General features: G+C 37.0%; 1 protein-coding gene and 2 long non-coding RNA genes across 5 annotated transcripts; 2 read left to right on the top strand and 1 right to left on the bottom strand.

The window, feature by feature from the left end:
* Positions 1–2,258: 2,258 nt before the first annotated feature.
* On the bottom strand, positions 2,259–4,079 carry LOC145208971 (uncharacterized). Of its 2 annotated transcripts, XR_013854977.1 has the most exons (4): positions 3,970–4,079; positions 3,510–3,638; positions 3,069–3,223; positions 2,259–2,677 (listed from the first exon to the last, which is right to left on the bottom strand). It is a non-coding gene; the product is annotated as an uncharacterized LOC145208971 (long non-coding RNA). The 2 variants fall into 2 exon arrangements; XR_013854976.1 differs by lacking the exon at positions 3,970–4,079 and having other exon boundaries at positions 3,510–3,791.
* Positions 4,080–14,877: 10,798 nt separating this feature from the next.
* LOC145231003 (receptor-type tyrosine-protein phosphatase alpha-like) lies at positions 14,878–21,088 on the top strand. Its single transcript, XM_080096317.1, has 16 exons — positions 14,878–14,986; positions 15,441–15,502; positions 15,739–15,872; positions 16,190–16,286; positions 16,533–16,735; positions 17,040–17,171; positions 17,607–17,746; positions 17,807–17,942; positions 18,179–18,279; positions 18,570–18,658; positions 18,719–18,792; positions 18,930–19,055; positions 19,125–19,241; positions 19,451–19,596; positions 20,003–20,138; positions 20,232–21,088. The coding sequence occupies exons 1-16, from the start codon at positions 14,964–14,966 to the stop codon at positions 20,304–20,306; spliced, it is 1,791 nt and encodes a 596-aa protein (XP_079952443.1). The 5' UTR covers positions 14,878–14,963; the 3' UTR covers positions 20,307–21,088.
* Positions 21,089–23,321: 2,233 nt separating this feature from the next.
* On the top strand, positions 23,322–25,988 carry LOC145204805 (uncharacterized). 2 transcript variants are annotated; one of them, XR_013853537.1, is made up of 3 exons: positions 24,643–24,732; positions 25,035–25,165; positions 25,525–25,988. It is a non-coding gene; the product is annotated as an uncharacterized LOC145204805 (long non-coding RNA). The 2 variants fall into 2 exon arrangements; XR_013853535.1 differs by having other exon boundaries at positions 23,322–24,732; positions 25,035–25,988.
* Positions 25,989–26,256: the final 268 nt, after the last annotated feature.

The following is a 26,256-nucleotide window of genomic DNA, read 5'->3' as shown; positions in this document are numbered from 1 at the left end:
TATAACAGCTGGCCGAGTTTCAGCTTGTTGCCAGAAGCAAAACGAAAATAAGAAGCGTACATCATCGTTCGTCGAAGGTAGGGTTGAATTATCCGGATATCGGATAACCGGTTAACCGATTAACCGAAGGATTTTTTGTTATCCGATATCCGGGTATTTTTTGGTCGGTTAACCGGATAACAGAAAAATAGTGCCGCGTAAGCGTTTTATGCATTTTAACATAATTTTAAAAAATACGCAGTTAATGTGCAGTGACAGATGCAACAGACGACTTTAAGTTTATCCTAGTTAATACGAATATTCACTTTGTTGTACATCTTCCCTACTGATGTTAAAATTCACGGTAGAACTACTAACATTGGAAGTCAGCTAACGCCCGGTTTGGTAGGTGGCGCAACAGAGCATAGGCGGTAATGGTGCTGACTCGGCAATTATTCTTACCATAAACCCAAATTGCTGAGTCACCACCATAAACGCCTATGCTCCGTTGCGGAAAAAAAAGACCAGAAAATCCCAGAGAGGGCGCTAGCCAAATTCCAGTGTTAGTAGCTCCACCAAAATTCACGGGTAAATTGAAGTCACACTAATGAAATAGAAAATGCATCCATTGTAAGGTGTTTCGCTCGGAATGATAAATTTTGAGATTCGAAAAAGACATGTTTGTTTGATAACAACGTTTTGGGCCTAGTTTCGCTCAGAAAATTAACTGTAGGGAAAATATGAAACAACTGATGAATCGTTCTTTTTCAGAACTACACTGATTAAAGCAGTAAATTTGATATATGCTGGACAATTATAAACACTCAAACAAATAATCTGTGCCACAATTGGACGATGTTGTAATAGACTTGTTATTATCCGGTTGACCGGATAGCTCAATTCAAAAAATCCGTATATATCCGTTATCCGGATAGTGGAAATTATTGATATCCGAACCAACCCTAGTCGAAGGGCATAACCGTCCACACACTGACGACAATGGTCGCACAGGGATAAAGTTTGCCGGCTATAAAACACGAACGGTTTGAGATAAAATTAAACGTTTTTCACAGGCCAACGTGGAATTGTAATCTGTAACAGCTTGCAAAGTTTCAGCTTGCTGCCATTAGCGAAACGAAAATAAGAAGCGTACATCATCATTCGTCGAATGGCTTGACCGCCACACCATACCATACAATAATGTCGCACAGTGATTAAGACTGTCGGCTATAAAACACGAACGGTTTGAGATAAAATTAAACGGTTTGCACAGGACAACTTGGAATTGTAATCTGTAACAGCTTGCAAAGTTTCAGCTTGTTGCCATAAGCAAAACGAAAATAAGAAGCGTACATCATCATTTTGTCGAAGGGCATGACCGTCCACGCACTGACGGCAATGGTCGCACAGGGATAAAGATTGCCGGCCATAAAACACAAACGGTTTGAGATAAAATCATTCGGTTTTCACAGGCAAAACGGTTTTTCAAACAAGCCTTTTTGAATTGTTGCTTGTGACTGATATTGCTAATTTCTGCAGGCCATTTTATGTTACGACTTGGAGCACGAACGCCAGTAGCACACAAAAAGTTTTAGACGCCTTTACACTATTTTATGTTTCTTTAAACATGTCGGCATTTGTTAAGTAAGATTTGAAGACTAAAGGTTTGTTGAATCTTTTAGCGATCTTATGCAAAGCCATGTGTTCATCGTCGTTAGCTACCGAAGACATAAACAAATCATAAACTGTTATTTTGTTTTTTGCTTTTTGTAGGATATGAAACTTAATGTTGAATTAGTTGGATTAGACACAGAACTTTCGTATGCTTAATTACTTCCAAGGTATGCGAAAAAACCTGAAGTAGGTAAATCACTGTATCGTTTAGCACTAAAGAATAGTCATTGTTTTCTAATTGATGTGAAACAACAGATAGTGACGCAATAAAGCTTGCTTGCAACACAAAGTTTCAAACTAACGAGTCAAGGAGCGTGACGTGATTAAGTTTTTTAACAAAAGCTGAAACAACAGGACGTTGATTTGCTTTCCTTTCCAGCAAGTTTACGCTCCCTGAATTGCCCCCTATCTCTTGACTATAAATTTGCTATTTCTACCAAGGTAACCCATTGCGCCTGTTGTTTCTCTGGAGTAAACTTTCCTCAACAAGTCTGTAGAAATGAAACACGGATTGTACATTCTTTATTCAAGACATTGATCCAATTCCGTGCGGCTTAACTTTGTAACTTTTGAAAGAACTCGCAATGAAAAGCGCCACAAATGTATCTCAGCAATAATGCAGTAAAACACCTCACATCCAGTGAAATAATTCTGGTTCAACATTTGGAAGTGGTCATGGATTTTTACTCAGTATCAAATGTGGATAAAAATTGTAGACTAAAAACGCAGTGTAACAAAAAAACAATACTGTTTGCATTAAAATAAGCACAAAAAGCACCACAAATTAACAAATAGATTGGGACATATATAGCAATCTAAATATTACCCAACAATTGGAATAGACAGATTTGCTTATTATGTTGAACCTTCGGTCATATCTTGGTTAATGTGCAGGATGTGGAATACAGAAAGCAGATTGCATGTAATCTATAGCTGTGTAAAGGTTAAAGTTTCAAATAGTACACATATCCTTCCCTTGCATCTAACTTTTCCAGATTTTAAGGGTAACATCTCCTTGCCCTGTCTTGTAATAAAACACAAATTTAATGAAATAATTAAACACCATAAAAATCTAGTTTTGAAACTTTGGAGTTAATTAAATGCAATTTTTACAATCTTTACTTGATAACCAAATGGTTAGTTGATAAAAAGGCTTTTTATGCTACCATCAAATGACTATATGACAGTACTGCTATGTAATGGTCATAATATAAAAATAGCTGAGCTGCAAACTAAACTATCTGCAACATTTTTTAACAAACATTTTGTTAACAATTGGAGATATCTGCTAAGTAAATCTAACTGTGAAAGTAGAGCTTATTTTATTAGCAATGGTGCAATATTAATTTGAACAAACACAGTTGATTTATGTTAAACAATGTAAGCTTTTTTGTACTAATTGTATATATATCTACCTGGTCTACTCTTCAGTCCATAGCCTTTGTGTCATTTGCTTCTTTTAAAGACAAAAAGCATGCTTTAAATTGTTTTTAGTTGGGAAATGACATCTTCATGGCAAACCATAACATGAGTTTGTATGGTACATATGAGGATTCACCCATAGCTTTAGCTGCAATTGCACAATATAATAATAAATTTCAATTCACTATTAACTAAAAAAACATACAGTATATGTTCAAAATCGCAAACAATTTTGAACCCATTTTAGTGTTTTTACCAGTCATTAATATTACAAGTGCTGGAGGCAACCAAATAAAATCAGTCAATAAAACTAGGCATGCTATCGCAGTCTTTCAGGTAATAGTTTGTAAGGTGTGTAAAACACTTCTATACCAAATATCAAAGTCATGCTATATTAATCTGCCTTAAGTTTATTAGATCAACTGTTTACTCACACAATCATCTGTGGTTCACCAAATCTGTCTCTCTGTCACTTGTCCTGTACTTGTAGTGTATTGGTTTCAACATTCCAATTTTCACCACCAGCCCAAACATTTCCAGACTTGTCCGGGTTGCATTTTTTTCTGAAACAATTAGGACCTTCCTTTAATCAAAAATACACCATCTGTGTAGCTGCCTTGTTTATAATCGATGGAAGTGTTGCCCATATGAGTTTAAACTTCCAACACCTTGATGTTTTTGTCCAAATCAAATACACACCAGGTCCCTGCAGGGGCACAGATGCTTGTTACTTTTAAGGCTGATAAATTCGTAAAACTATGCTGCTTCACTCAAAATCTACTTCCTGGGTGTGAACCCAGTTAATATCCTCAGGTCAGACAAATATGTGATATGTCTTTCTATATTAAAATGGTTTTCTATTATTTACAAAATACTTAAATCAGTTAAACTTACCACCAATTTTTGGAAAAAACTCCATAAATTGAAGCCAGTGTTCTAACTTCTAACTTCCTACCGCACTGTAAGGTTCAGTTCAGCTGATTTAATTTGTCAACAAACAGTCACACTCACAACGAAAACAACACTTAAAGCGCAGAATCCATAATATGGAATATAATACGACAGCATAAAGGCCCGGGATTATCCAGAATTCGACAGTTTAAAGCGCCTGAAAGTAGACGGATCGGGTGAGTGATGACACAACCAAATGAACATGACGTTCCACATCAGCATGTGATTGCAAATCTTCGGTTTCTTGGGAAACACTTCTCGACAAAGCATCGGCTGTGTGCATGAACTTTCCTGGAGTATAGATTACACTAAAGTCATACGAATGCAGACGTATCATCAGACGTTGTACCCTTATTGGACAATTGTTTAAGTTTTTTTTAAACAACGGAACTAATGGCTTGTGATCAATTTCTATGCATATGTGTTGACCATATATGAACTGATGAAACCGCTCACACGCAAATGTTACCGCAAGGAGTTCCTTTTCAATTTGTGCGTAGCGCGTTTCGGCATCAATCATTGCTCTAGAGGCGTAGGACACAGGATACCACTCTTTGTCATGCATCTGAAGCAATACCGCACCAAGAGCTTCTTTTGAGGCGTCTGCGGATACCTTTATTGGAAGTACAGGATTAAAATGTTTAAGAATGGGTTGGCTAGAAATTACCCTCTTTAATTCCATCCACGCTTTTTCTTCGTTACTGGTCCAGTTCCATTCACTATATTTATGCACCAGTGAGCGAAGTTGTGCAGTTTTTCTGACACATCGGGAATATACCGTGCAAGATAGTTCACCATGCCCAGAAAGCGTTGAACATCACGCTTGTTTGCTGGTCGAGACATCGTCTCAATGGCTCGAACCTTCTTTGGATCTGGTTGCAAACCACCTGCACTTAAAACATCTCCCATGAACGTTAAACGATTGACACAAAAACGCATTTTTCACGATTCAATCGTAAATTTGACTTCCTAGCTTGTTTCAAAACCATGTGGAGTCGCCTGTCATGTTCTTCTTTGGAACTGCCCCACACAATAATATCGTCCATTGACGTGTCAACACCATCCATTTTCTCAAACAAGGAATGTACAGCACGATGAAATACTTCTGGGGCGGACGAGATACCAAACGGTAAACGCAAAAACCTGTACCTTCCGAAGGGAGTATTAAATGTACACAGCTTCGAACTTTCTTCGTCAATTTTTATTTGCCAAAAACCACTCACAGCATCCAACCTGCTAAAAAACTTTGCATTACTAAATTGTGACATTAATTCCTCCCGAGTGGGTAACATGTAATGTTCACGCATGATTGATTTATTGAGGTCACGGGGATCAAGACAAACACGAAGTTTTCCGTTCTTTTTGTTCACAATTACTACAGAGTTTACCCATCTGGTTGGTTCAGTCACTTCTGTTATAACACCTAATCCTTTCATTCTCTGAAGTTCTTCTTTCAACTTTGCTTTCAGCAGATACGGAACTTTTCGACTCGGATGGATGACTGGAGTGGCATTGGAGTTCAACCTTATTGAGTATGTATCTGGAAGACAACCGAGACCATTAAAAATATCCTCGTATTCGCGGACAAGATTACCACACTGCTCTATAGACTCCACTGCATGTACACGATTGATAAGCATTAACGCCTCTGCACCAAAAAGACCGATAAGTGGTTGAGTTTTAGCTTGGACAACAAAGAACTTCATCACGTGCGCATGGTTTCGGAATGTGACATTTAAAGTGCAAACACCATACACAAGTATCTTGTGATTGGCAAACGCAGTTAGCACAATATTAGTACTTTCGATACGAGGTGTACTGGAAATAGCTTTAATATCTGATAGCGAAATTAGGTTTACCTGGGCACCAGTGTCAATTTTACAGGTAAACTGTTTTCCATTTAATCTCAATGGAACTAACCAATCTTTTGAAGTGACAACGGTACTCACTGTATTAACGTGAAAAGAAGTTTCCTTCACTTCATTGACTCTTCGGTTGCTACAACATCTTGAGTAGTGGCCAAGTTTTCCACAATGGAAACAAGGTTTCCCCCGGGCTGAACATGCACCTGAAGCGTGAATTAAAGCACATCCTTCGCACCGCAGGTTCCTTTTGTTGGACCTGAAATGACTTGTCCCCGGGGTTAATTGTTGATTATTGACAACCCACACGTTATTCTCTTGGCTCCTAATTACAGCAGCTTGTAGTTTAACTACTTCATTTGAACGACAAATAGAAAGACATTTTTCTAGAGTCAGGTCAACTTCTTTTAAAAGAACTTCACGAACCTTGTCGTCAGAAATTCCACAAACCACTCTATCCCGGATTAATGAGTCACTAAGATTCTCAAACTCACAATGTGCAGAAAGATTTTTCAGCTCGGTGGCATATTGATCAATATTTTCACCATCCGGTTGGTTTCGGTTGTTAAATTTATAACGTTCAAATGTTACGTTCTTTTTGGGGCAGAAATACAGTTGAAATTCATTCACTATGACATCAAATTTCATTTCATTTCCAGTTTCGAACTTAAAAGAATTGTAAATCTGAATGCCATCACCTTCCATAACATGAAGAAGCAACGCAGACTTACTTTTGTCGGACTTGCTGTCACCACCAATCGCCGTCAGATAGAGTTTGAATCTCTGGATAAACCTTTTCCAGTTCTCAGCCATATTGCCATTCCACTGCATTGCCGGGGGTAGAGAACCTGCTGATTTGTCCATCTTAATTAGAGGCGTGAACGCACTTCTGACACCATGTATTGAATGAAACAGCGACACAACAAGCCCACAGCTACAAGACACTTCGAATGACCGTAAAAGTTAAACTCACGGTTTTATATGGGCATGCGGTAAGGTCGTCACAAGGCGGGGCAATATACTTAATGCGTCACAAGATGGCGCAATATACATTACAGATACTGGCGCATTTTGATTGACTAATAAGGCAAATTTGAATAAATTGTTTTGGTTCTGACATAAGTATGACAATTTTTGGATGAAAAATAATGCTTTTAACACATGTGAACTCCGTCATTCTTAGAACGCTTTTCGACCTATTTAAGTGTTAAGCGTTTAAGCAAAAAATACGTTTACAGCGTCATCATACCCTCCCATGACGTCATACAAAAAATGACGTCAATCGCTCTTCTTTAACACAACTTTTTTAACTCTTAAACAACGTTGACCCTGGGACGCGACCGACCAAAACACAATCGCTGCGTACCTGCCGAAAAACATGAGTAAGGTACCGTCCAACAAAAACATTAAGGCAAAACAGCCTCGTTTCCCCCCTAATCTGCCTCGTTTTGCCCCAAATCTTTACAAAAATAGCAGTTTTCGCAACTTTTATTCCTCTTCTGACATATTACAATTTTAATATTGCAAAATAAACAATCAAAAACACCTAATTTTGTAATTAGACATAAGATTTCCATGGATCCGCGAATTATGACGAAATTAGGTTCCTTTTAAACCCTGAAATCCCATACGAGCGAAGAACGAAAAAAGGCATTCACAAAATTCAACATGACAGTTCGTGAGCCTACTGGGCAAAATGTAGAGCGCCCAGAGCGACAATATTGGTACCGTTGGAAAGGTCCATCCCTGCTCTCGACCTTGCACTCCCTCACTTTGCCCTCCCAAGTACGTGCACCACCCAGCGATTGCGTAAACAAAGGAGGTTTTCGTCGCATTGTGACGTCACAACGGATTATGGTAAAATTATGGGACATTTTTCTATGGCATGAGAGAAACATAAAAAACTTTACAATTTAAACCTTGACAGCAAATCGTTTTAGCCTAGTGATGAAAGATTTAATGCTGAAGAGACCTGAATGTTGATATTTAAATTTTGCTTTTTTTATGTTTTGTTTTTAAGAGGGTAAAATAGTCGTTTGTTTCTGTGATATCTTTACGACAAAATGAAGTCGTTGTATGTTGAAAATGTTTTCCTTTCAATAACACGTAGCAAAGGTATGGAATCGAAATGGTGTTATGTTTTCTCAGTGAATTTTAGACAGTTTTCCTTTAAGACTACCTAAAGATCACCACCTAGTGGTATGTTCCTTACGAATTTCGAATCCTTGGCCTAACAAGAAATTCCGTAAGTCAACCGTGGCATATAGGATCAAATGGGAGGCGTTGGAAGACAAAGAAGTAAGGAAGAAGTTTGCATCGAGCATGTCATCAAAGTTCAGACAACTTCCAGATGTATCTGAGGACATTGAGATGAAATGGGAATCATTCAAAACAGCTATAATTTCATCTGCTGCGGAAAGTTGCGGGCGAAAACGACTCAGAGTAACGGAGAACAAAAAGAAAACACCTTGGTGGAATGAGGATGTGAAACAAGTGATTCGTGCAAAGAAGGAGGCTTTTAGGGATTTGTTGCAAAACAGGTCTTCATCTGAATTGCAATCGCGTTACTCGGAAGCGCGGAGAGCTGCCACTTTAGCATTTAAAAAGCCAAAATAGAAATCTTGGGAGGAGTTTGGTCGACAGTTGGATTCCAACTATACATCGGCAAACAAAGTATTTTGGCAGACCATCCGCCGTTTGCGTGGTAAGAGATAAAATGCCAGAGATCCAATATACTTGCACGATGGAGAGAATACTTTAAAGATCTTTTGAACCCAGTAAAGGCAACGCCTGTTGATACACAGCAAATGGTTCAGTCAGGAGACGAGGAAGTCTTCACAGCAGCCGAAGTTGCAATAGCAGTACGAGGGCTAAAATCCGGAAAGGCAGCTGGCGAAGATGAAATTCGACCTGAAATGTTGAAAGCTCTGGGAAGAGAAGGAATTTTGTGGTTAACACAAGTGTGTCAAGTGGCGTGGAAACTTGGCAGGACACCTAAAGACTGGCAAACGGGCGTAGTTATTCCAATTTTCAAAAAAGGCGATCGTAAGGAATGTACGAACTACAGAGGAATATCGTTGCTTAGTCTGCCAGGAAAGGTGTATATCAAATGCCTTGAACGTAAATGCCGAGAAATATTGGAAACAAAGCTGGAGAAGGGCCAGTGTGGTTTTCGTCCCGGTCGCAGCACTACGGACCAAATCTTCACATTGAAGCAAGTTTTCGAGAAATCATGGGAATATGCCAAAGACGTCTTCGCATGTTTCGTCGAGCTTGAGAAGGCATTTGATCGGATTCCTCGAGAAAACATTTGGGGAGTACTACAGGAACATGGCATCAATGGCCAGCTGTTGCTGGCCATTAAGTCATTTTACTATCAGCCTGAGGTTTGTGTTCGCGTGAACGGGAAACAATCTAAACCATTCCATGTGGAGGTTGGTCTTCGGCAAGGATGTGTATTGTCACCACTTCTTTTCGTTATCTACATGAACTGATTATGCTCTGTGCGTTATCATGTACGTTAGCAATTGAACTAGTGCTGAATGCTCTGTTGTTAAGTTCTTCTAACTTTTTATCCGGTGTTGATTAGTATCCGAAAAACAATCGCCTGCACACGACAAATTTTACTTTTCTTTGACAAATTACAACAAAGACATTCACAGATGTTACACATTCGAAGTCTACAAATTTAATATTCACGAAAACCAAGACCGTTTGCTTCGTTTATATCAGTAGATTAACAAATTACAATCATATCTTTTGCGAAAAATGAATTGTGATTGAGATATATTTCTAAAAAGTAGCCATATTTCCCACTTTTAGTTGAATCACAATTTTTATTTTTGAGTTTTGCACCACTGCTAGAAAGCAATTTCGCAATTGAATTGAATTTCAATCCGCATGTAATTTTGTTTGCTGTGGTATATTTGATGCACATTCAGGTTTGTTTGTCAAAGTTTTAACACGCAAAAACAACAACACAAAATTTGCTTTGCACCTGAGCATTTAAATTGTTGTTTATGAAAATGTGATGAAGTCCAGTCCAACTGAATAGAATAGAATAGATGAACCGTTGCCTGCAATTGAAGATTTTGGATAAAAAAAATTTAAAGCACCTTAAATTTGTTAGTAACAAATCCAAGGACATTTTTCCGAGTCAAATAACGCGCCCACAAAACACGACTCAACATAACAAAATTTTGCAATCAAAAGTAGCCCACTATATGTTGTGAAGGTTTAAAATGCAGTTTCTTCGTATTTTCACATGGATGCAATCCCACGTCAGTTACAAATTTCCGAATCCAATGATAAGCATGTAGAAAACACATATAAAACATGTAGACAATCACATATAACAAACTTGTAGACAACGACACATGGATACATTGCTATACATGTTTGCCCTTGTCACATGTCTCGTTGCCTTTGTGCCAAAAACCACTGCTTCAAACATGTTTAAGGCTCGTTACAATAAATGAGTTCCAGGTTTGCGTTATTAAGACGGACTGACGTAAAAAGTGTTACAATCATTCAAATGAAAAACGTTAACAACCCAATTAACAAGCAGATTAATTTTACATGTTTTTTTTAGGTAGCGAAAATTCTGTGGTTGATTCAACATATTTTTGATCATGTTCACATATGCGTGTCATGTTCACCAACAATGGCAATTTGTGCTATTTTAGATTTTTTCGTTTTCTTAAACTGATTAAAACTTAATGTTGTACATTGCTAATTGATTCATGTTCTGGTGTTTTTCTATAACGTTGTTAACGTATGGTGGCAGTAAAGAGCTGTATTTTTGATGTCCTATTGTTTAACTATAAGGTTTAGTTGTAGTCGCACTGGAAGACAGTACACAGTTGCATCTTAGAGGAAAGTCAGACTATAAGGAATAATGTTTAAACACAGAGGTTAGTATACATCGTGTTATTGCAGTGTTGAGCTGTTAGTTACCACGTTTCTCACTTACAGTAAACTCACAGTAAAAACCTTGACAACACGAAATTTATCGCGCAACCTGTTCACAAAAGGCGTAAGAGGGCACACTAAATGAAAGTGTGATTAAATGTGAATGTTTTTAATCAACTGAAACCAACACGGGTGAACAGTTCTAAATTTAACTGCCCAGTATCCAAAACAGTGCAGTAAATGATTTGTGAAACCTGTTGCTTTTAGTGTGATGCTCACATTTACTCAACAAATGTAGACGAAGTTAAAAAACTTTCGCATTCTGATACATCAGTTTGTTCGACATAAACAATCCCGCCACTATAAGGAAGAAGCTTACATGTGAAAGACAATGCAACAGGACTCGCAGCATCGAGAAGACAGATTCGTTAGGTGATCGGTTGCGGAAGCACATAGATTCGCGGTTTGATTCTGACAGGACGTAGTTGCAGTAGACAAATAACCACCAACCAAGATGAAAACAATAGGACCGGTATCAGTTACTTTATTCTAAAGTAGTTCCCTATGTTTATGCCGTATTTTCCGGCAGCGTTTGACTTATAAGTTTGGCAATATTTATCTACTTGGACGACTTAGAACCGTTTATGTTACTGAATTGAACTTAATTCTTATTTGCAAGAAGTCTTTGCACAAAAAAAACCCAACAAAACAAGCAGAAATGTACAAACTGCTTTAGTTTTATTTTTAGCTCAAAGTCAGCAATATGACAGGAAGCAATGTTTTTATCATATTGCTTTTGGTTTATCATTCGAAAGGACAAATCAACAGTAAGTACAACTATGTTTCCAATAATGAAAAGTTTTTTTTTTGTTTTCTTGTATTTGAAATCCGGATATTCAAACCGATTGTCAAATGAAAACGGGCCTCGGTTTTTGACCTTTGTGACTTTCATCTTGGATTTAGTAACGATTGTAGGCTATCTAAAGTGCCAGACATTATTCATTCACAATCGCTTACAAACAAATTGTTCAGCCACTTCAAATTTTTAGGTCAAATTAAAGCAAAAAATATCACAGGTTGCAGAAAGACTTTCCAAACAGTGAAGGACAGTGTGTTGATATTATCTAACGATCAAAGGATTGCAAACACTGCACAGAAAAAATGTTCTTTACTGGGTGGAAATCTTGCAATGACTGACGACCCACAGATCAACGCAACTCTCACTCAACTCATGACAGACAAATACACAACAGGTTAAGATAGAAGCAAGAAATTGAAAAAACAAAAAATAATTTTGTTTCAAAGCAGTTGTTTGCAAACATATGAAATTTTTTCATTGTTTGATCTTTTACATCAATATCGTGTACTTTTTAAGAATTGTTTCAGATTTGCAACGAATTTATGTTTTTTACAAAACTCGTTATCAACAATACAAATACTCGAAAAGTCCGGTTAAAAATGGAATTTGGAATAGTACAAAATATCTCGGACATCTGTGGTATTTTGACTTGTATAAAAGGTAATAACATCTGACATTAACTATCCACTAATAGTCAACAACAAGATGAAGGTTGAATTATTAACCTACCCGTAGTTACTGGAGGTTGCTACGTTTTCGTTTTGACAATCATTTTTTAGCAATCAGCAAAACAGCAGTAAACCAATCTATTTTTGTGATACTTGGAGAAATCAACCCAAATACAATTGGAAAGTAACTGTCGGGAAAACTTGTAAAGGCAAAGGTAAAAAGGGAAATTGGAACGGTTTGTGTTCAGCAGCTAGTTTGTAAATTAATACATTACGTTATATTTCCTTAACTTCTTCAATTAGCAATTACAATCATTTTACAATTACATTGGATTAAGAAACTTAACCAACTGATGTTCTATAGTGTTAAATACAAAACGTAGTTTGCAAACAAATACTGGATCAAATACCTTACTTGTCCATCACACCGACTTTTGTTAATGTATGCCGGTTTGTAGGGTGGAAATTACGGTATACATTATTTGCTGACAATACTAGAAAACGCCAAAAGAGAATCTTTATATATGTTGGTAGACAAAATGCATACAAACTGCGAAGTGTGAATGAGTCATATGGCAATTTCGCAAAATACAAAAGATCGTTCCGAACACCAAGTTAGTTTCTGCTGATATTTAACAACAAAATATTAGCGATATTTCTTTACAATATTGTAATATGTTGCAACTTTTATGTTTAAAGATATAAATGTCATTATTGGAGCTCGTTATAACACGTCGTTGAATGGTTGGTATTGGAGCGACGGATCTCCGGCAAATTTTCCTGTTTCCAACGTTACAACTTGCCAGCAGGGAGCGTTGCATTATGGGATCGGATGGGAGCAGTCAAGCATGAACTGCAGCGGGGAAGCAGCTTACTATGCTTGTCAAGTAAAATGTGAGTAATTTTAAAAGAAAACAATTTATCCTAAATTAACAATGTATATATATATACAATCAAGCATTAAGTGCAAAAGAAAGGCCCACTACGCTTGTCAAGTGAAACGTGAGTAATATTGCGAGTTGGTTGGCTTGAGTTTAGCGTAAGATGATTTACAAATTGAATGTCGTACGCATTCAATTACAAGCCGCTGTTTGTAAAGTTGTTTTCCTTACAGTTTGCCTACATTTGTGGCCACATAGTTGTAATGGGCCTGAAATTTGACCCCCAACCCACAAACGTAAGCCTGAAGCCGAATTGGTTTTGAAAAGCCGGTTAAAACCCGATAGATTGATTGACAGATCCATACATCGAAATTCTACAAAACGTACGTCTAAACAGAATAATAAAGAAGACATACATGATGGGCAATAATAGACAATGCCTTATACAGGACGTTTTTGGGTAGTTTAGCACGGTCAGGTGACGTTTTATTACACCCGACCTTTGATCATTCGCTGTCATACGACATTTGATCATGCGTCACTTAACACCTGCCGCTATCAAAAGGCTGTTGATCATTACGACATTTTTTCATCCTAACTTTAGAGTAGTGGTTTAAATTTTGTGACTATACATCAACAGTTGTTACCAACGCAACGACTTTTGAATGCAACGCCTCAACAGTTGTTGTCAGTTGGAGCGGACTTGACCAGTTTATTAACAAAAACGGATTAATTGCAAAGGTGAAGGATTTACAGTAAACACATCATTTTTGTTTAAAGAAACATTTTTATAACTTTTCGATGCTTTGTCGTATTACAAACCTTTATTATCCGAAATACAGTGGTAAAAGACGGTAAAATATTAATTCTCATCCTTGAGTTAAATGTGCTCAGGTTGAAGTTTACACACCTGCGATGAAGGAGAAAATCTACGTTTGGTATTCAAACAAATCTGCAACTATTCGACGTTTGGCGCATTCAACCGTCAATATTATACAGGTAAGTGAGTTTAATGCCAATACGAGACATGAGTAAGGCTTTGTGCTCACCTTAACTACTTTTTTACTAACAGCTACATCAAATCCACCTTATTACATTCTGAGCAATAATGCAAGTGTTGAATCCGCGTAATTACGTGGTGTTTTTATTGTAATAAGATAACAAAACGTTTGTCGAAACCCTTTCAGTACGCCATATTATGAGACTGCAAATCATTCTTCCGGCAATTGTCAACTACTCCTAATTAATAACGATGCAGGCTTTCAGTGTTCGCATTAAGTATCAACCAACACTATTCCAAACTAACCTACCCTTTTTGCTTCAATATTTCCTAAACAACACAAACTAGTTATTGATTCCAGGTCACAGTGATTGTCAATGGTTCAATCAACGCAAACATCACATCCAATCTAACAGTAAAAACTCCCGGTAATCCACCTTCAAACTGTTATCCCAAAGGTAAAGGCGTGTATCGTAAGTTCACTCATATGTCGTGAAATTTTATTCCTAAACACCGTAGGCTTCGTGACATTTGATTTGGCTGGTAACAAAGTGTTGTCGTAAGCACAGATCAATTTTCGAAACAAGTTTTATATATTCTATAATACACAGCTGCACAAGTGCTTAAAAGCAGTGTTCCTTGAGTAACAAAATATTTTGTTTAGCAAACCTAAATGCGACAACGAGTGTTGGAATCATTGCTGGCCTGGTGATCGGGTTGTTGTTTCTGGTACTTGTCATTGGTGCGCTGGTGATCATGTTTTTAAGACGAAAACACAGGTATTGTTTGTGGTGGATAATTTCATTTTGTCGAATGATGATCTGCTGCAGTTCAAAATTTACGAATGTTTGTGTAAATATTGACTTTGAAAATTTTGAAATGAGGTGATTTTTATCACCACAAATAGATTTTGCCAATGAAACGCTTCCCAACCAGCAGATATGGATTGTTTGCAGTACTTCCTGAAATTTATTCCCTTTGTGCAAGGCTATGTTTTAGTAGACCCTTTCAGACTTAATAAGGATGTTGATATATACACGAAACTCACTTTTAATCTTAACCAAAGGTGAATAATAGTTAGACCAATTTATACATTCTTCTCGTGTTTGGATCAAAAGTTTGAAAGCCTGTCAAAATAGCAAGAATAAAAACCTGCGCTTAGTCATGCTGATCGAGAGAGTAATTTAAGAATGCACAATAAAAGTGAAATTGAAGTTCTATTGTGCTTTGCAGGCTTGGAACGGATCAACCGAGTCATGCGGGAGTTCAGCAATCTTTAAGACTTGGAATTTTAGGTGATGTCAAAATCGTATGTTTATTCTCACTGACACATACATATTCACGCCAGAAAAGGGTTTACTTTCCACTTTTTGCATCTGAGCCGGCTACAATTCGTACTAGACTGATGTGTCAACTTTAAATGCGGAGTATTATACGTGCCCGAAATGCATTCCACAACTTTTAGTGAACCTTGACACAATTTTTTGTGTTTGTTTGTGTTACTTTAAACTTATTGATTTTTACTTTTCAGCGCCTCAAGTTGAAAACCAAGTTCACGAAGACCCATTTTCTGAAACTGCGGCGTCCAACTGCAGAGTCAGCAAATTGTTTGATTTGTACAAGAAAAACGTTGAGTCAGGATCTTGTTTCTCCAACGAGTTTAAGGTTGGTTACTGGTCTAAGGCTTGGTAATCGAATGCACGCAGTCGAAGCAGGAAGGTTTAACCACAGACTATACGTCACAATCGAAACCAGGAAACGTCACAAACAGTAGAGAAAGGGATAATTGATGCAATCAGGCGTTATCATATAGCACAAGAAATAACACAAATTTACAGATATATTGTTTTTTTCTGTATTGTCACTTGAATCGGTTTTAACACAAAGTCACGTGCCACATTTCCCCATTGACATGTAACATCAGAATGTTCCTGAAAAATCAGAGTTTCAACCATTTCATATTGGGATATTTGCTGTTCCAGAAAATCGAAAACCAAAGCAAAAATAACGAGAGAACGAGGGACGTGTCGCAGTTGCCGCAAAACGCTGTGAGAAACCGGTACAAGAATATTTTCCCTTGTAAGTAAACAAGTATAAATGACTAAGATTCTTGCACGAAAGGGTACCCTTTTCACCTAAGCAGAAAAGCAATGACAATAAACACTAATTAGCAAATCTGTTTTGTTAATGCTACCAACTATCTATCATTGTTAAGAAAAATAAATAAGGCCCCATCTGAACCAAAAACTAAGAAACAGATTTCAGATTACTTTATCTTATGGAAACGTTTTCGGCTGTTAGCTTCTTGTTTTGTTTGTTGAATAGACGATCATGCTCGAGTAGTTTTACAAGGAAGCGGTGGAAACGATTACATCAACGCCGCTTATATACCGGGTTACGATAACGAGAGGAAGTTCATCGCCACTCAGGGTCCGAAGAAGGAGACAATCAACGATTTCTGGTTGATGGTTTGGCAGGAAAACTCCAACATCATCGTAATGCTCACTGGTTTGAGGGAAAACGGAAAGGTTGGTTAACCCCCTTCATTTTTCGCTAATAAAAATAAAAAAAAACGCCAGGGCACTGTGGTTAAACCAAGGAAGTGTTCAGTGAGTAACACACTGTGGTGTGATTAATGTCCAAATTGTCATCAATAGAAAGCGTAGCCATACTTGGTTATCGAGTAATACATAACTTATAAAATGCTATGATTGGTTACTACAACTACCACATCATGCCACATGAAATATGTTTAACCCATTACACGGAAATGCAAGCAAGCGTAAATTAACATACAGTTTGCACTAACGTTGTGATCCTTGTTACGATCAGTCAAAGTGTGAGCAATACTGGCCCGACGTTGAATCTGAAAGGAAATTGTCACCAGGCCTCACAGTTCGAACACAACTTGAAATAACCATCGGTGGAATCGTTCAACGACAGTTTGTTTTATTCATCAACAGGGTAAGTACAAATAACAAATCAAAGTCTATTGCGACCAGCGTAACAAGTTTGGCATGCAAAAACAGTTTGGTTCATTGAACACCAAAGCTTGGAATACAACGAGGCTCGCCTGTTGATTAAGTGCACTGAAATCTGATCTTTCAATCAGGGTTTCGGCGTAAAGAAAAAAGGCAGGAAATGACCGCAAACGAGCCGCAGCAAATACAAAGCTATCTTCTAACATTTCTTTGAAATCCACTAGTTTGACATTTGATAAACTCTTAAGTTCTGACTTGACCATAACCTAAAAACCAGTTTCTATATTTCCACATTAAGTAAAATATAAAATGAACACGGTCTAATGCGAAAGTAAATGAAAGGAATTGTTCTGGAATTCCTGGTGTGGTGACGAATAAAAAAACAGTCTATTATAAGTTATGCGAATATGTGTTACAGGAGCAACGAACCATAACACAGCTGCAGTTTACAACTTGGCCCGATCATGGGATTCCAGTAACTACATCCAACATGATCCACCTACGTAACATGGTTGATGATTTGCAAAACACAAATGCTCCAATCATCGTGCACTGCAGGTAAAGACTTCAAAACTCTGTTTACTTTATCATTCAAATGAAGCATATGTTTGTATGCAGTGCTGGAGTGGGACGCACAGGAACTTACATAGCGATGGACACTTTGTTTCATGAACTTGACGACAAGGGAAAAATTGATGTGCCACGAGCTGTGTTAAGAATGAGAGAGAACCGAAAAGACATGATTCAAAACTCGGTAAGCTGATCGTCGCTCTAATTACACTTGACGATACATTAATCATATACACGTAACCGGAAGCACATCAGGCTTTAGTTGGCTTGAAGTTATGAATCGGCTTGACCATAATTATACTATTGGTGTGTATTTTTATCTTCTATACACAACTTGACACTGATAAAAGTGAAGTTATAATGTAAGCAACTAATTCCAGTATACCGTAAATTAGTTTCAATTGCGTATATTTTGTACAGAAACAATACATGTACGTCTACAAACTGCTTATGGAGCGAGAAAGTCTGATGAAAACAGATAAAGATGTGACAGAACTACAAACGATGACTACAAGTGAAATGTAAGTCAATTGTTACATTTTGTTAGCTTGCATACAGGGCATTTGCCTTTGCAGTGATTGTATTATCTTGTATCATTGTGAAGCGACTTGCACCGAAACAGTTTAGTAGTACATTACCCGTTCGGATATTTAAGCATTTGACCCTACCAGTTAATAGGCGGAAGTTTTATTATGGGTCTTTCGCTATGTACAGTATAAGAGAATGCGACATATGATTGCTTACGCATATTATACACATTCTGTTCTGATTAGGAATTTCTACGATGAAACACTAAAGATTTGTTTTCTAGTAAGAAAATGCAAGACAAAGAATTCAACACGCTGTCATCGTGGAGATTTGGGGAAGAATGGCAGGAAAATCACCCACAGCTGAGAACATGTAAATAATTGACTACAAATCTTTCATATGTTTTCCTATCACACACAACATTGTTTTTAGACAAAAACACATCAGTCAAAGTTTTCGACAAAAAGAATGAAAGCATGCAGCAATTAGATGCTTCATATATCCAGGTGATAACTTTTGAGATGTGATTTTTTTCTGGTACCAGAATGCTTCAAATGTATTTGCCATTTAACTAAAACCAATAAGGATCAATCAAATGCATTTTTGGTTGTTGGCAATCTAACAAAATTGTTTCTCTTTACAGCAACATGACTCTTCAGACCTCATCATCGCTGCAAGAAATCCTGCTCCAGGAGAAGAAGAAAACTTCTGGAAGATGATCGTGGAGAGAGGAGCTTCACTTGTCGTTGATTTGGACAATAGCATTCAAGTAATTTTGACATTTCGCATTTTCCTATAATAGCCGTACCCTATATTGTATACCATACATCGTTTTCAGATTCCAACCAATGCAGCTTTACAATATGAAGACATTTCGGTTTCTGTACGTGAAGTTAATAATTTCAACGTTCACAATCTGATAACTGTCAACGTCTGGTCTGCAACCAACGCCTTTGTAAGTTAATAACTTCCCGACAACATCGATTGTAATACTATTTCGGGGTGGAGAGTTAGTATTTTGGAAACAATTTTTTCTTACACTTTTTTACAATAAATTATTACGTATCTTACAACGAATTACTATGTTAACCACACTAAGCTTTTCTTTATTTTTACGAAACTAATTGTTCACACAAAATTGAAAAAACCCTTATTTGGTGTCAGGCTGCCCAGCAAGTGATGCTTTTACAAGTCATGGGATGGAGTGACGTGGAACAACCCCCGAAAGAAATGGATCTCATCAAAATTATCGAGGAAATGCAACGGCAAAAGTCTAAACAGAATTGCAAGTGTGTGTTGGTCGCATGCAGGTAATGTTTTACTTGGATACCACGCCTAAAAGTTTGTTTATAAAGAAACGCACAACAACTAATTAGAGACGATATGCCGAGTTATGCCGGTCTCATACGGATGTTTATGTGGAAAGGCGAGTGGAAGGGAAATCCCAACTCAATAAATTTGGGATTTTAAACCGCGACAGAAGCTCATTAGGAGCTTACGCTTTACTGTTGTCAACAGTAATTGTTTTTCGGGCAAATTTTTACAATATCAACATGTCTTGACATATAACTACGAGTTCCTACACATTTAAAACCCATTTAAACTAGTGCATGCGAACCATTCCTTTAATATCCACTGGGGGAAAACAAATGCCTAAAGACGTTTTTCTGGTCTGAACGCAAAATACCTAATTCTATGATATTGATGTGTTTACAGCAACGGATCAACCAGAACTGGGAACTTCATCGCTCTGGTCAGCATTCTCGAACGTTTGAAGGTCCAAAAGCGGGTGGATGTGTTCCGTACTGTGAAAGACCTGAGAGATATGAGACCGAATATGGTCGACAACAAGGTAAAAATGTTTTTAAAATCCTGTTTTCAGTTTCGCAATGAAAAAAAAAAAAACTATCCAGTGCGTATTCCAATAATGTTTTGGTTATTACAGGTACTCTACAAATACTGCCACTCTGTTGTCATGCAATATCTGTCGGATTTTGACACTTATTCAAACTTCAAGTGAATTATACGCATTTATGGGCCACTGTAAACTGTTTACTGTGATATATATATTTTTTTTAAATGTACAATTTTTTATGTACTGAAGTATTTTTCAATGTAGGCCATATGTGTGTTGTGTTTATGCTTATACTTCAAGAGATCATAGTGTTTTTCGTAATTACGTTGGCAGGAAACATTTCTATTTTCCAGTAATAACGTTTTTTCATTGTTTTTTTGTAATTTCTAATGCATGTGTTGGTCGTTTATGGTTTGTTGAAATTTGTCGATCTAAGATTTCACTCGTGGGTAATTTTTCGGGGGACTAATATCGAAATACTTTAAGGATCAAATTTGAATGCAAAAATTTAAAGGTATCAGTGTGTGTAAGAAACTTGAAATTCGGAAACTACTGTTTCATTTTTACACAAAACATTTGTGTCTAGATATTCGCATGCAACAGCTTCGTGGCACAAACGTAATGTAGTTGAACATATTAACCTAATCGTTATGAAACTTATTGTAACCGACCGGAAAATTGGTTGAATGACATTTTATCCCACAGCTACCGCATATACGTAGCCACCACATACTAGTGTGGCAAACAATATGTTGGCCACACCAAAACCAATTTTCCACACGTTGGAAGGCACATCGCGCAACTGGAAAAACGTTTGACTATACGGCAAACAACGACTAGAGCGCGCTCTTGCGCCACTATGCGGGTCCACATACTGCTATACTCTTTTACAAACCGTACCGGTGTTGTGTTTTTTTAATGGAACTTGGCCGAATGGTCCGGCGCGCCTGACCCTATGAAATGTACGGGGTAGACATAAACAATTAGATGTTCAGCACTTACAGCGGAATATTTATACAAGATACTCAACTGCAACGTTGCGTTTTTACATTACAATAAACATTATTGTGTTTCAAGAGATTTGCTGTTCAAAATTTGAAGTTTAAACACAGATGGCTATCACGATTTTGGGTTTATTCTGCAATATATCTATTGTTGGAGAGACATAGAAAAGTTCAGGATGCTATGTTGTTGATAAAATACGGTGTATTGCTTTGCAGTTTAACCGAAAACAATGTAAAGCTTTTTCGCATAAGATGCGATGATAGTTACGTATGTTAAAAGTCAATTGATATATGCTTCATTTGCCAACAGCACTGATGACATCACCGGTTTTGTGAATTTGAAGCATGAGCGCCACCACCTGGATGCAAAGCGCCATTTACTTCATACAACAGAGCGCAACATATTTGCCAATTATGACGTCGATTTAGATGCAAGGCTGACTGTCACTTTGACGTGTGGATATTTTCCGGCCAGAAAACGACCACTGCAAACCAGCGGTTTTATGTGCGGTGCCTGGGTGTTTGCAAAGTATAAAAAGTAATTGTTGATGTAAGACATTGCAGAGAAACGTTTAAGTCTCTAAATGAATCAAGTGTGCTGATTTAAGTGCTAATAACCTTTGCAGCACACCTTACACATATTTTACAACTATACACAACAACACTGTATCATCGATTCCTTGTACATAAACACTAGTTAAGCGTGTAATAAATGTTCTAAGGCCGTTGGAAACAGTGGAAGACAAGTGCTTCTTGTGAATAGTGCAGATATTAAATACTGAAATATTTTATTCACTTAGCTGATTAAACTTTGACAAAGTGACCACTTTTACAGCTGTTGTGTAGGCCTACACTACTGTTTCGGTAGTTAATGTTTAAATTAAGCAATTCGCCTAAAAAGAAATGCTCTTGACTATTGTACACAAATCACTCAGTCTTATCGCACGCACGTCACACTCGTTTAATATCACGCGCCTGTAACATCGTATCGCTGCAGTGGTTCTCAGTAACTTACAAAGAGGCAAATGTGCATCTGGCGTGGCAAGAAGAAAACCCGACAATATTACGGTTGATAACACGACAGCGTCACAGTTCAGGAGGTTGGTTACTGTGTTTTTGTCGATAAATTTCCGGGAATTTAATGTCTACTGCTGCCCAGAGACAGTAAGATGAGAGGAACTCAATATGTTTGTCAGTGACGTGGAAACGCATTGAAGTAAAATTACCACAAAATCGGAATGCACAATAGAAGTCACAACACATAATACAGTGCAGAATTTAAAAAGAAACCTGATTATAAAAGTCCACAACAGTAAATAAATTCTGGGAGTCGTTAGGGAATAATGGATTTTTATCCCTGCAAAATGTCAATTAACACATCTCGAACATCATGTTTAAATCAACAATTTATATACTGTTTGCGCCATAAAGTTTTAAATGTCTGCTGACACAGCATTTGTGTAATACCAATTTCAAATACAGATTTTTTTCGCGTAAACATAACATAACGCAAAAGTTAAATCATCTGTTAATCGACACATTACAGTACAGTACAAGAAAGATAAGCAAAAAATGCCAAACACATGACAGCTGATATTATGCAATGTTATAAAAGACGGGATTATAACAAGGTTGCGTAGACATTAGTATTAAGTACTCAACAAGTTTGAACCAACTGACGAAAAAAGACTGTCACGAATGTCACTTCCTTAGTGTTTGTCCTGTTACTCGTGAATCAGATCCAATCAGCTTACCGCTTGCACGATAGAAATTCGTTTCTGACATCGTCATCCATTACGCAATACAACAGAAACACGACGATTCCCTGCAATCCGTTAACCAAGCTGTGGATGTACATGAACACCTCGTTCGAAATCTCGTTGCCAATTCCTGCACAAAGGAAAGTGTGCTTAACATTTATTAATTTAGTTTTACATCAATGTAATTATTATGTTTGTAGTTCAAAAGATCTAATGTACAATTATTACCTGTGAAAAAAGCCAAAATCCAAGTTCCACCAAGCATGAGTAAGTAAGTAAGTAAGTAATTTATTTTTGCGCTGTTTAAGCGGCAGGGTGGCGAAAGACCCTAAGGTCACCTTGTCAGCCACCCTTGATTTCAAAACAGGCAATCAAATGAATAAACAAAACAGAAAACATACAAAGGTAAAAAAATAATCACCCATCGGAAAAATTTGCCTATTTACATTTAAGCAAAGAACAAAAACGAAAAAGAGATGGATCGACAAGCAAGTGTACTACAAAATGTACTGAAGAAACGAAAAAGGGCACGGGACGAAAAAGACGATTGTGGTAGGAAAACCAGAGTAAAAAAGATCAGCTAACAACGAACTACGATAGCAAAAACCGGTGACAAATGGGGAAAAATACGCATAGAACAAAAAACAATGTGTGTGATTATGAGAGGGCGTGATTATGAAAAGAAGTACAGGTGAAAGAATGATAAACAAACCGAAAGCACATAAGGAAATGAAAAAGGAAAGCAGATAAACAGATGACGAAGGAACAGAAAAAAGAGGAAAAATTGATAAAAAACTGCTAACCGTAACTTTATATGATGGACTGAAAAACAACATTGCAGTAGAGAACTTAAGTAAGCAAAGTGTAAACAAATATAGAATGCGTTTAGATAAATAATAAACAAACCGAAAATATGTGAGGAAATGAAATACGATGACGAAAGAAAAAAAGAAATACGATGACAAGAGCACGCAGATGAAAAGAAAAAAATTGCATTGCAGTAGCGAACTAAGTAAAGCGAAATGTATACAAAAAGTAGAAAGCGGGTGGATAAATAGTTAACGAACCGAAAATAGGCTGCGTGAGGAAATAAAAAACAAAAACGATGACGAGAGAACAGATGAAAATAAATAAATAAATAAGATACCGAAAAACGCGAGCTGAAAAGATGACATCGTTGCAGCCAATTTAAAATAAGCAAACTGTAAACAAAAAATAAACAAACTGTAAACAAAAAATAAACAAACTGTAAACGAAAAATAAGCAATGTTTGCAACAGGATTCTTCTGCCGCATGGGATTTTTTTTCAAAACAACATGTGCGTTTTTGTCAAGGGCGTATTTGTCAACAAGTTTATTGTATGATACTGCGCTTTGCATGGGAGACAAATTTTGAGTACCCAAGTGTTTTGCGGAATTTGGAGCTTGGGCCCAAAGATTAATTGCAAAGTATTGTAGGCATTTGAGACCTGAGTTTGTTTGTACCTGCGGATGATGATAGTTTTGGAATTTGGTTTGCCTGGTGTTGTGATCGTGGACTTGGGATGTTGGTATAAAATATTGGTTGAACACCGAAGGCAGACGGTGTTTATCAAATTTGTACATAAATTTATATATTTCCAAATGAAGCATGTCATTAATGTCAAGTATCCGTAGGTCTTTATATATTGGCTGCATGTGTGTTCTGATGTCAGTGTTCCTTATGAGTCTTATTGCCTTATTTTGCAGTACTTGAATATGGGCCAAATTGGTGGGATAAGCAAGTCCCCAGTTTAACACACAATATTGAAGGTGTGGATGAATCAACGCATAGTACAGAGTTAAAAGTGTAGGTTTGTTGACAAAAGTTTTTATTTTAGCAATTATCCCAATTGACCTAGCTATTTTTGATGATATGCATGATATATGATTTTTCCATGTAAGTTTATCATCTATATAAAGTCCAAGGTATTTGGTGACATTAGTCCTTAAAATTGGTTGGTTATTCATTGTAACCAAAAATTGTAGTGGATCAGGTGGACGAGTATTATGAAATAACATAAAATTGGTTTTCTGGTAATTAATTGATAGCTTATTACACCGCATCCAAATGTCTGCTCCTGTAATTCCGCACTGAATTTTGTTGTTTAGGCTTGTTAGTGAGCTGTCAGACTGAAAGAGGATTGTGTCATCTGCGAATAATCTGCATAGGAGGGGGCTGGATAGTGGTAGATCATTGACATATATTTGAAACAATAGTGGTGATAAAATGCTGCCCTGAGGTAATCCGTGTGATGGTGTGCATGCATTTGATAAAGTGTTGTTGACTTTTGTGTGTTGTTTTCTATTGGTCACATAACTCATGAGCAAATCTAACGGCCCACCACGTATACCATAATGTTGTAATTTGTGCTTTAAAATACCATGATCGATTGTGTCAAATGCCTTGGAGAGGTCCATGAATATAGTGCAATGGTATTGTTTATGGTCTAAGCTGTGCAAAATATTTTCATAAAGGTCAGCTGTTAGTAGGTCTGTTGAGTGTTGTCGACGGAACCCAAATTGGTGCTCAGAGATGGCATTATGTTTTTCAATAAATTTTGTCAATGGAGCTAGTAAAAGTTTTTCAAATATTTTACAGAAAATGGGAGTTATGGAGATTGGCCGAAAGTCTGAACATGTGGTCGGATTTTTATTTTTGGGTATTGGTGTGATGTGACTAATTTTTAAACATTTGGGAATATATGACAACATTATGCATTCATTATATAAGTCTGTTAAATATGGTGTGATGACTTCATTTGCCATTTTTATAAACCGAATTGGAATGTGATATGGACCTTGTGATTTTTTGTCAGCTAAAAGTTGAATTTGTCTCTGTACATCAATGTTGATTATGGGTGGCAGAAAAAAGGAATTTGGACATGGCTGTTTTAAAAATTTTGTAAAATGTTCTTGTGTGGGTGTGATTTTTTGTGCCAGTGTCTGACCTACTGCTGCAAAATGTTTGTTCATGTGTTGTGCTATTTTCAGGCTGTCTGTGATTTTGCTACCATTGTTAGTTATCTGATTAATGACTGTTTTATTTGTTGTGCTATTAATTATTTCTTTTATAGTTTTCCATGTTTGTGTGGAAGTTGCACTGTATTTTAGCTGTGTGTGGTAATATTCCTGCTTTGCCACCCTTTTAACACGGATCAATATGTTGCTGTAGGTTTTGTATTTTTGAATTTTTGCAATGCTTTTAGTTTTGTAGCATTCTCTAAACATTTTGTTTTTGATTTTTATTGACCTTAGGATTGCTTTTGAAATCCATGGTTTTTGTTTAAGTTTGTTTTCTTTTCTTGACAAGGGGCGCAATGGTGCATGATCA

Source organism: Phallusia mammillata, chromosome 1 (genome assembly GCF_965637545.1).
Source record: "Phallusia mammillata chromosome 1, kaPhaMamm4.hap1.1, whole genome shotgun sequence".
NCBI classification, from domain to species: Eukaryota; Metazoa; Chordata; class Ascidiacea; order Phlebobranchia; family Ascidiidae; genus Phallusia; species Phallusia mammillata.
This window is presented reverse-complemented; position numbering and strand designations above follow the sequence as displayed.

What these genes read in the sequence shown, in the direction of transcription:
- LOC145231003 (XM_080096317.1), top strand. Translation starts at nt 14,964, where the DNA reads ATGTTTTTAAGACGAAAACACAG. An exon ending in GTACAAGAATATTTTCCCTT is followed by an intron (nt 16,287 to 16,532) that starts GTAAGTAAACAA and finishes TTTGTTGAATAG; the next exon opens with ACGATCATGCTCGAGTAGTT. An exon ending in TAGATGCTTCATATATCCAG is followed by an intron (nt 18,793 to 18,929) that starts GTGATAACTTTT and finishes TTCTCTTTACAG; the next exon opens with CAACATGACTCTTCAGACCT.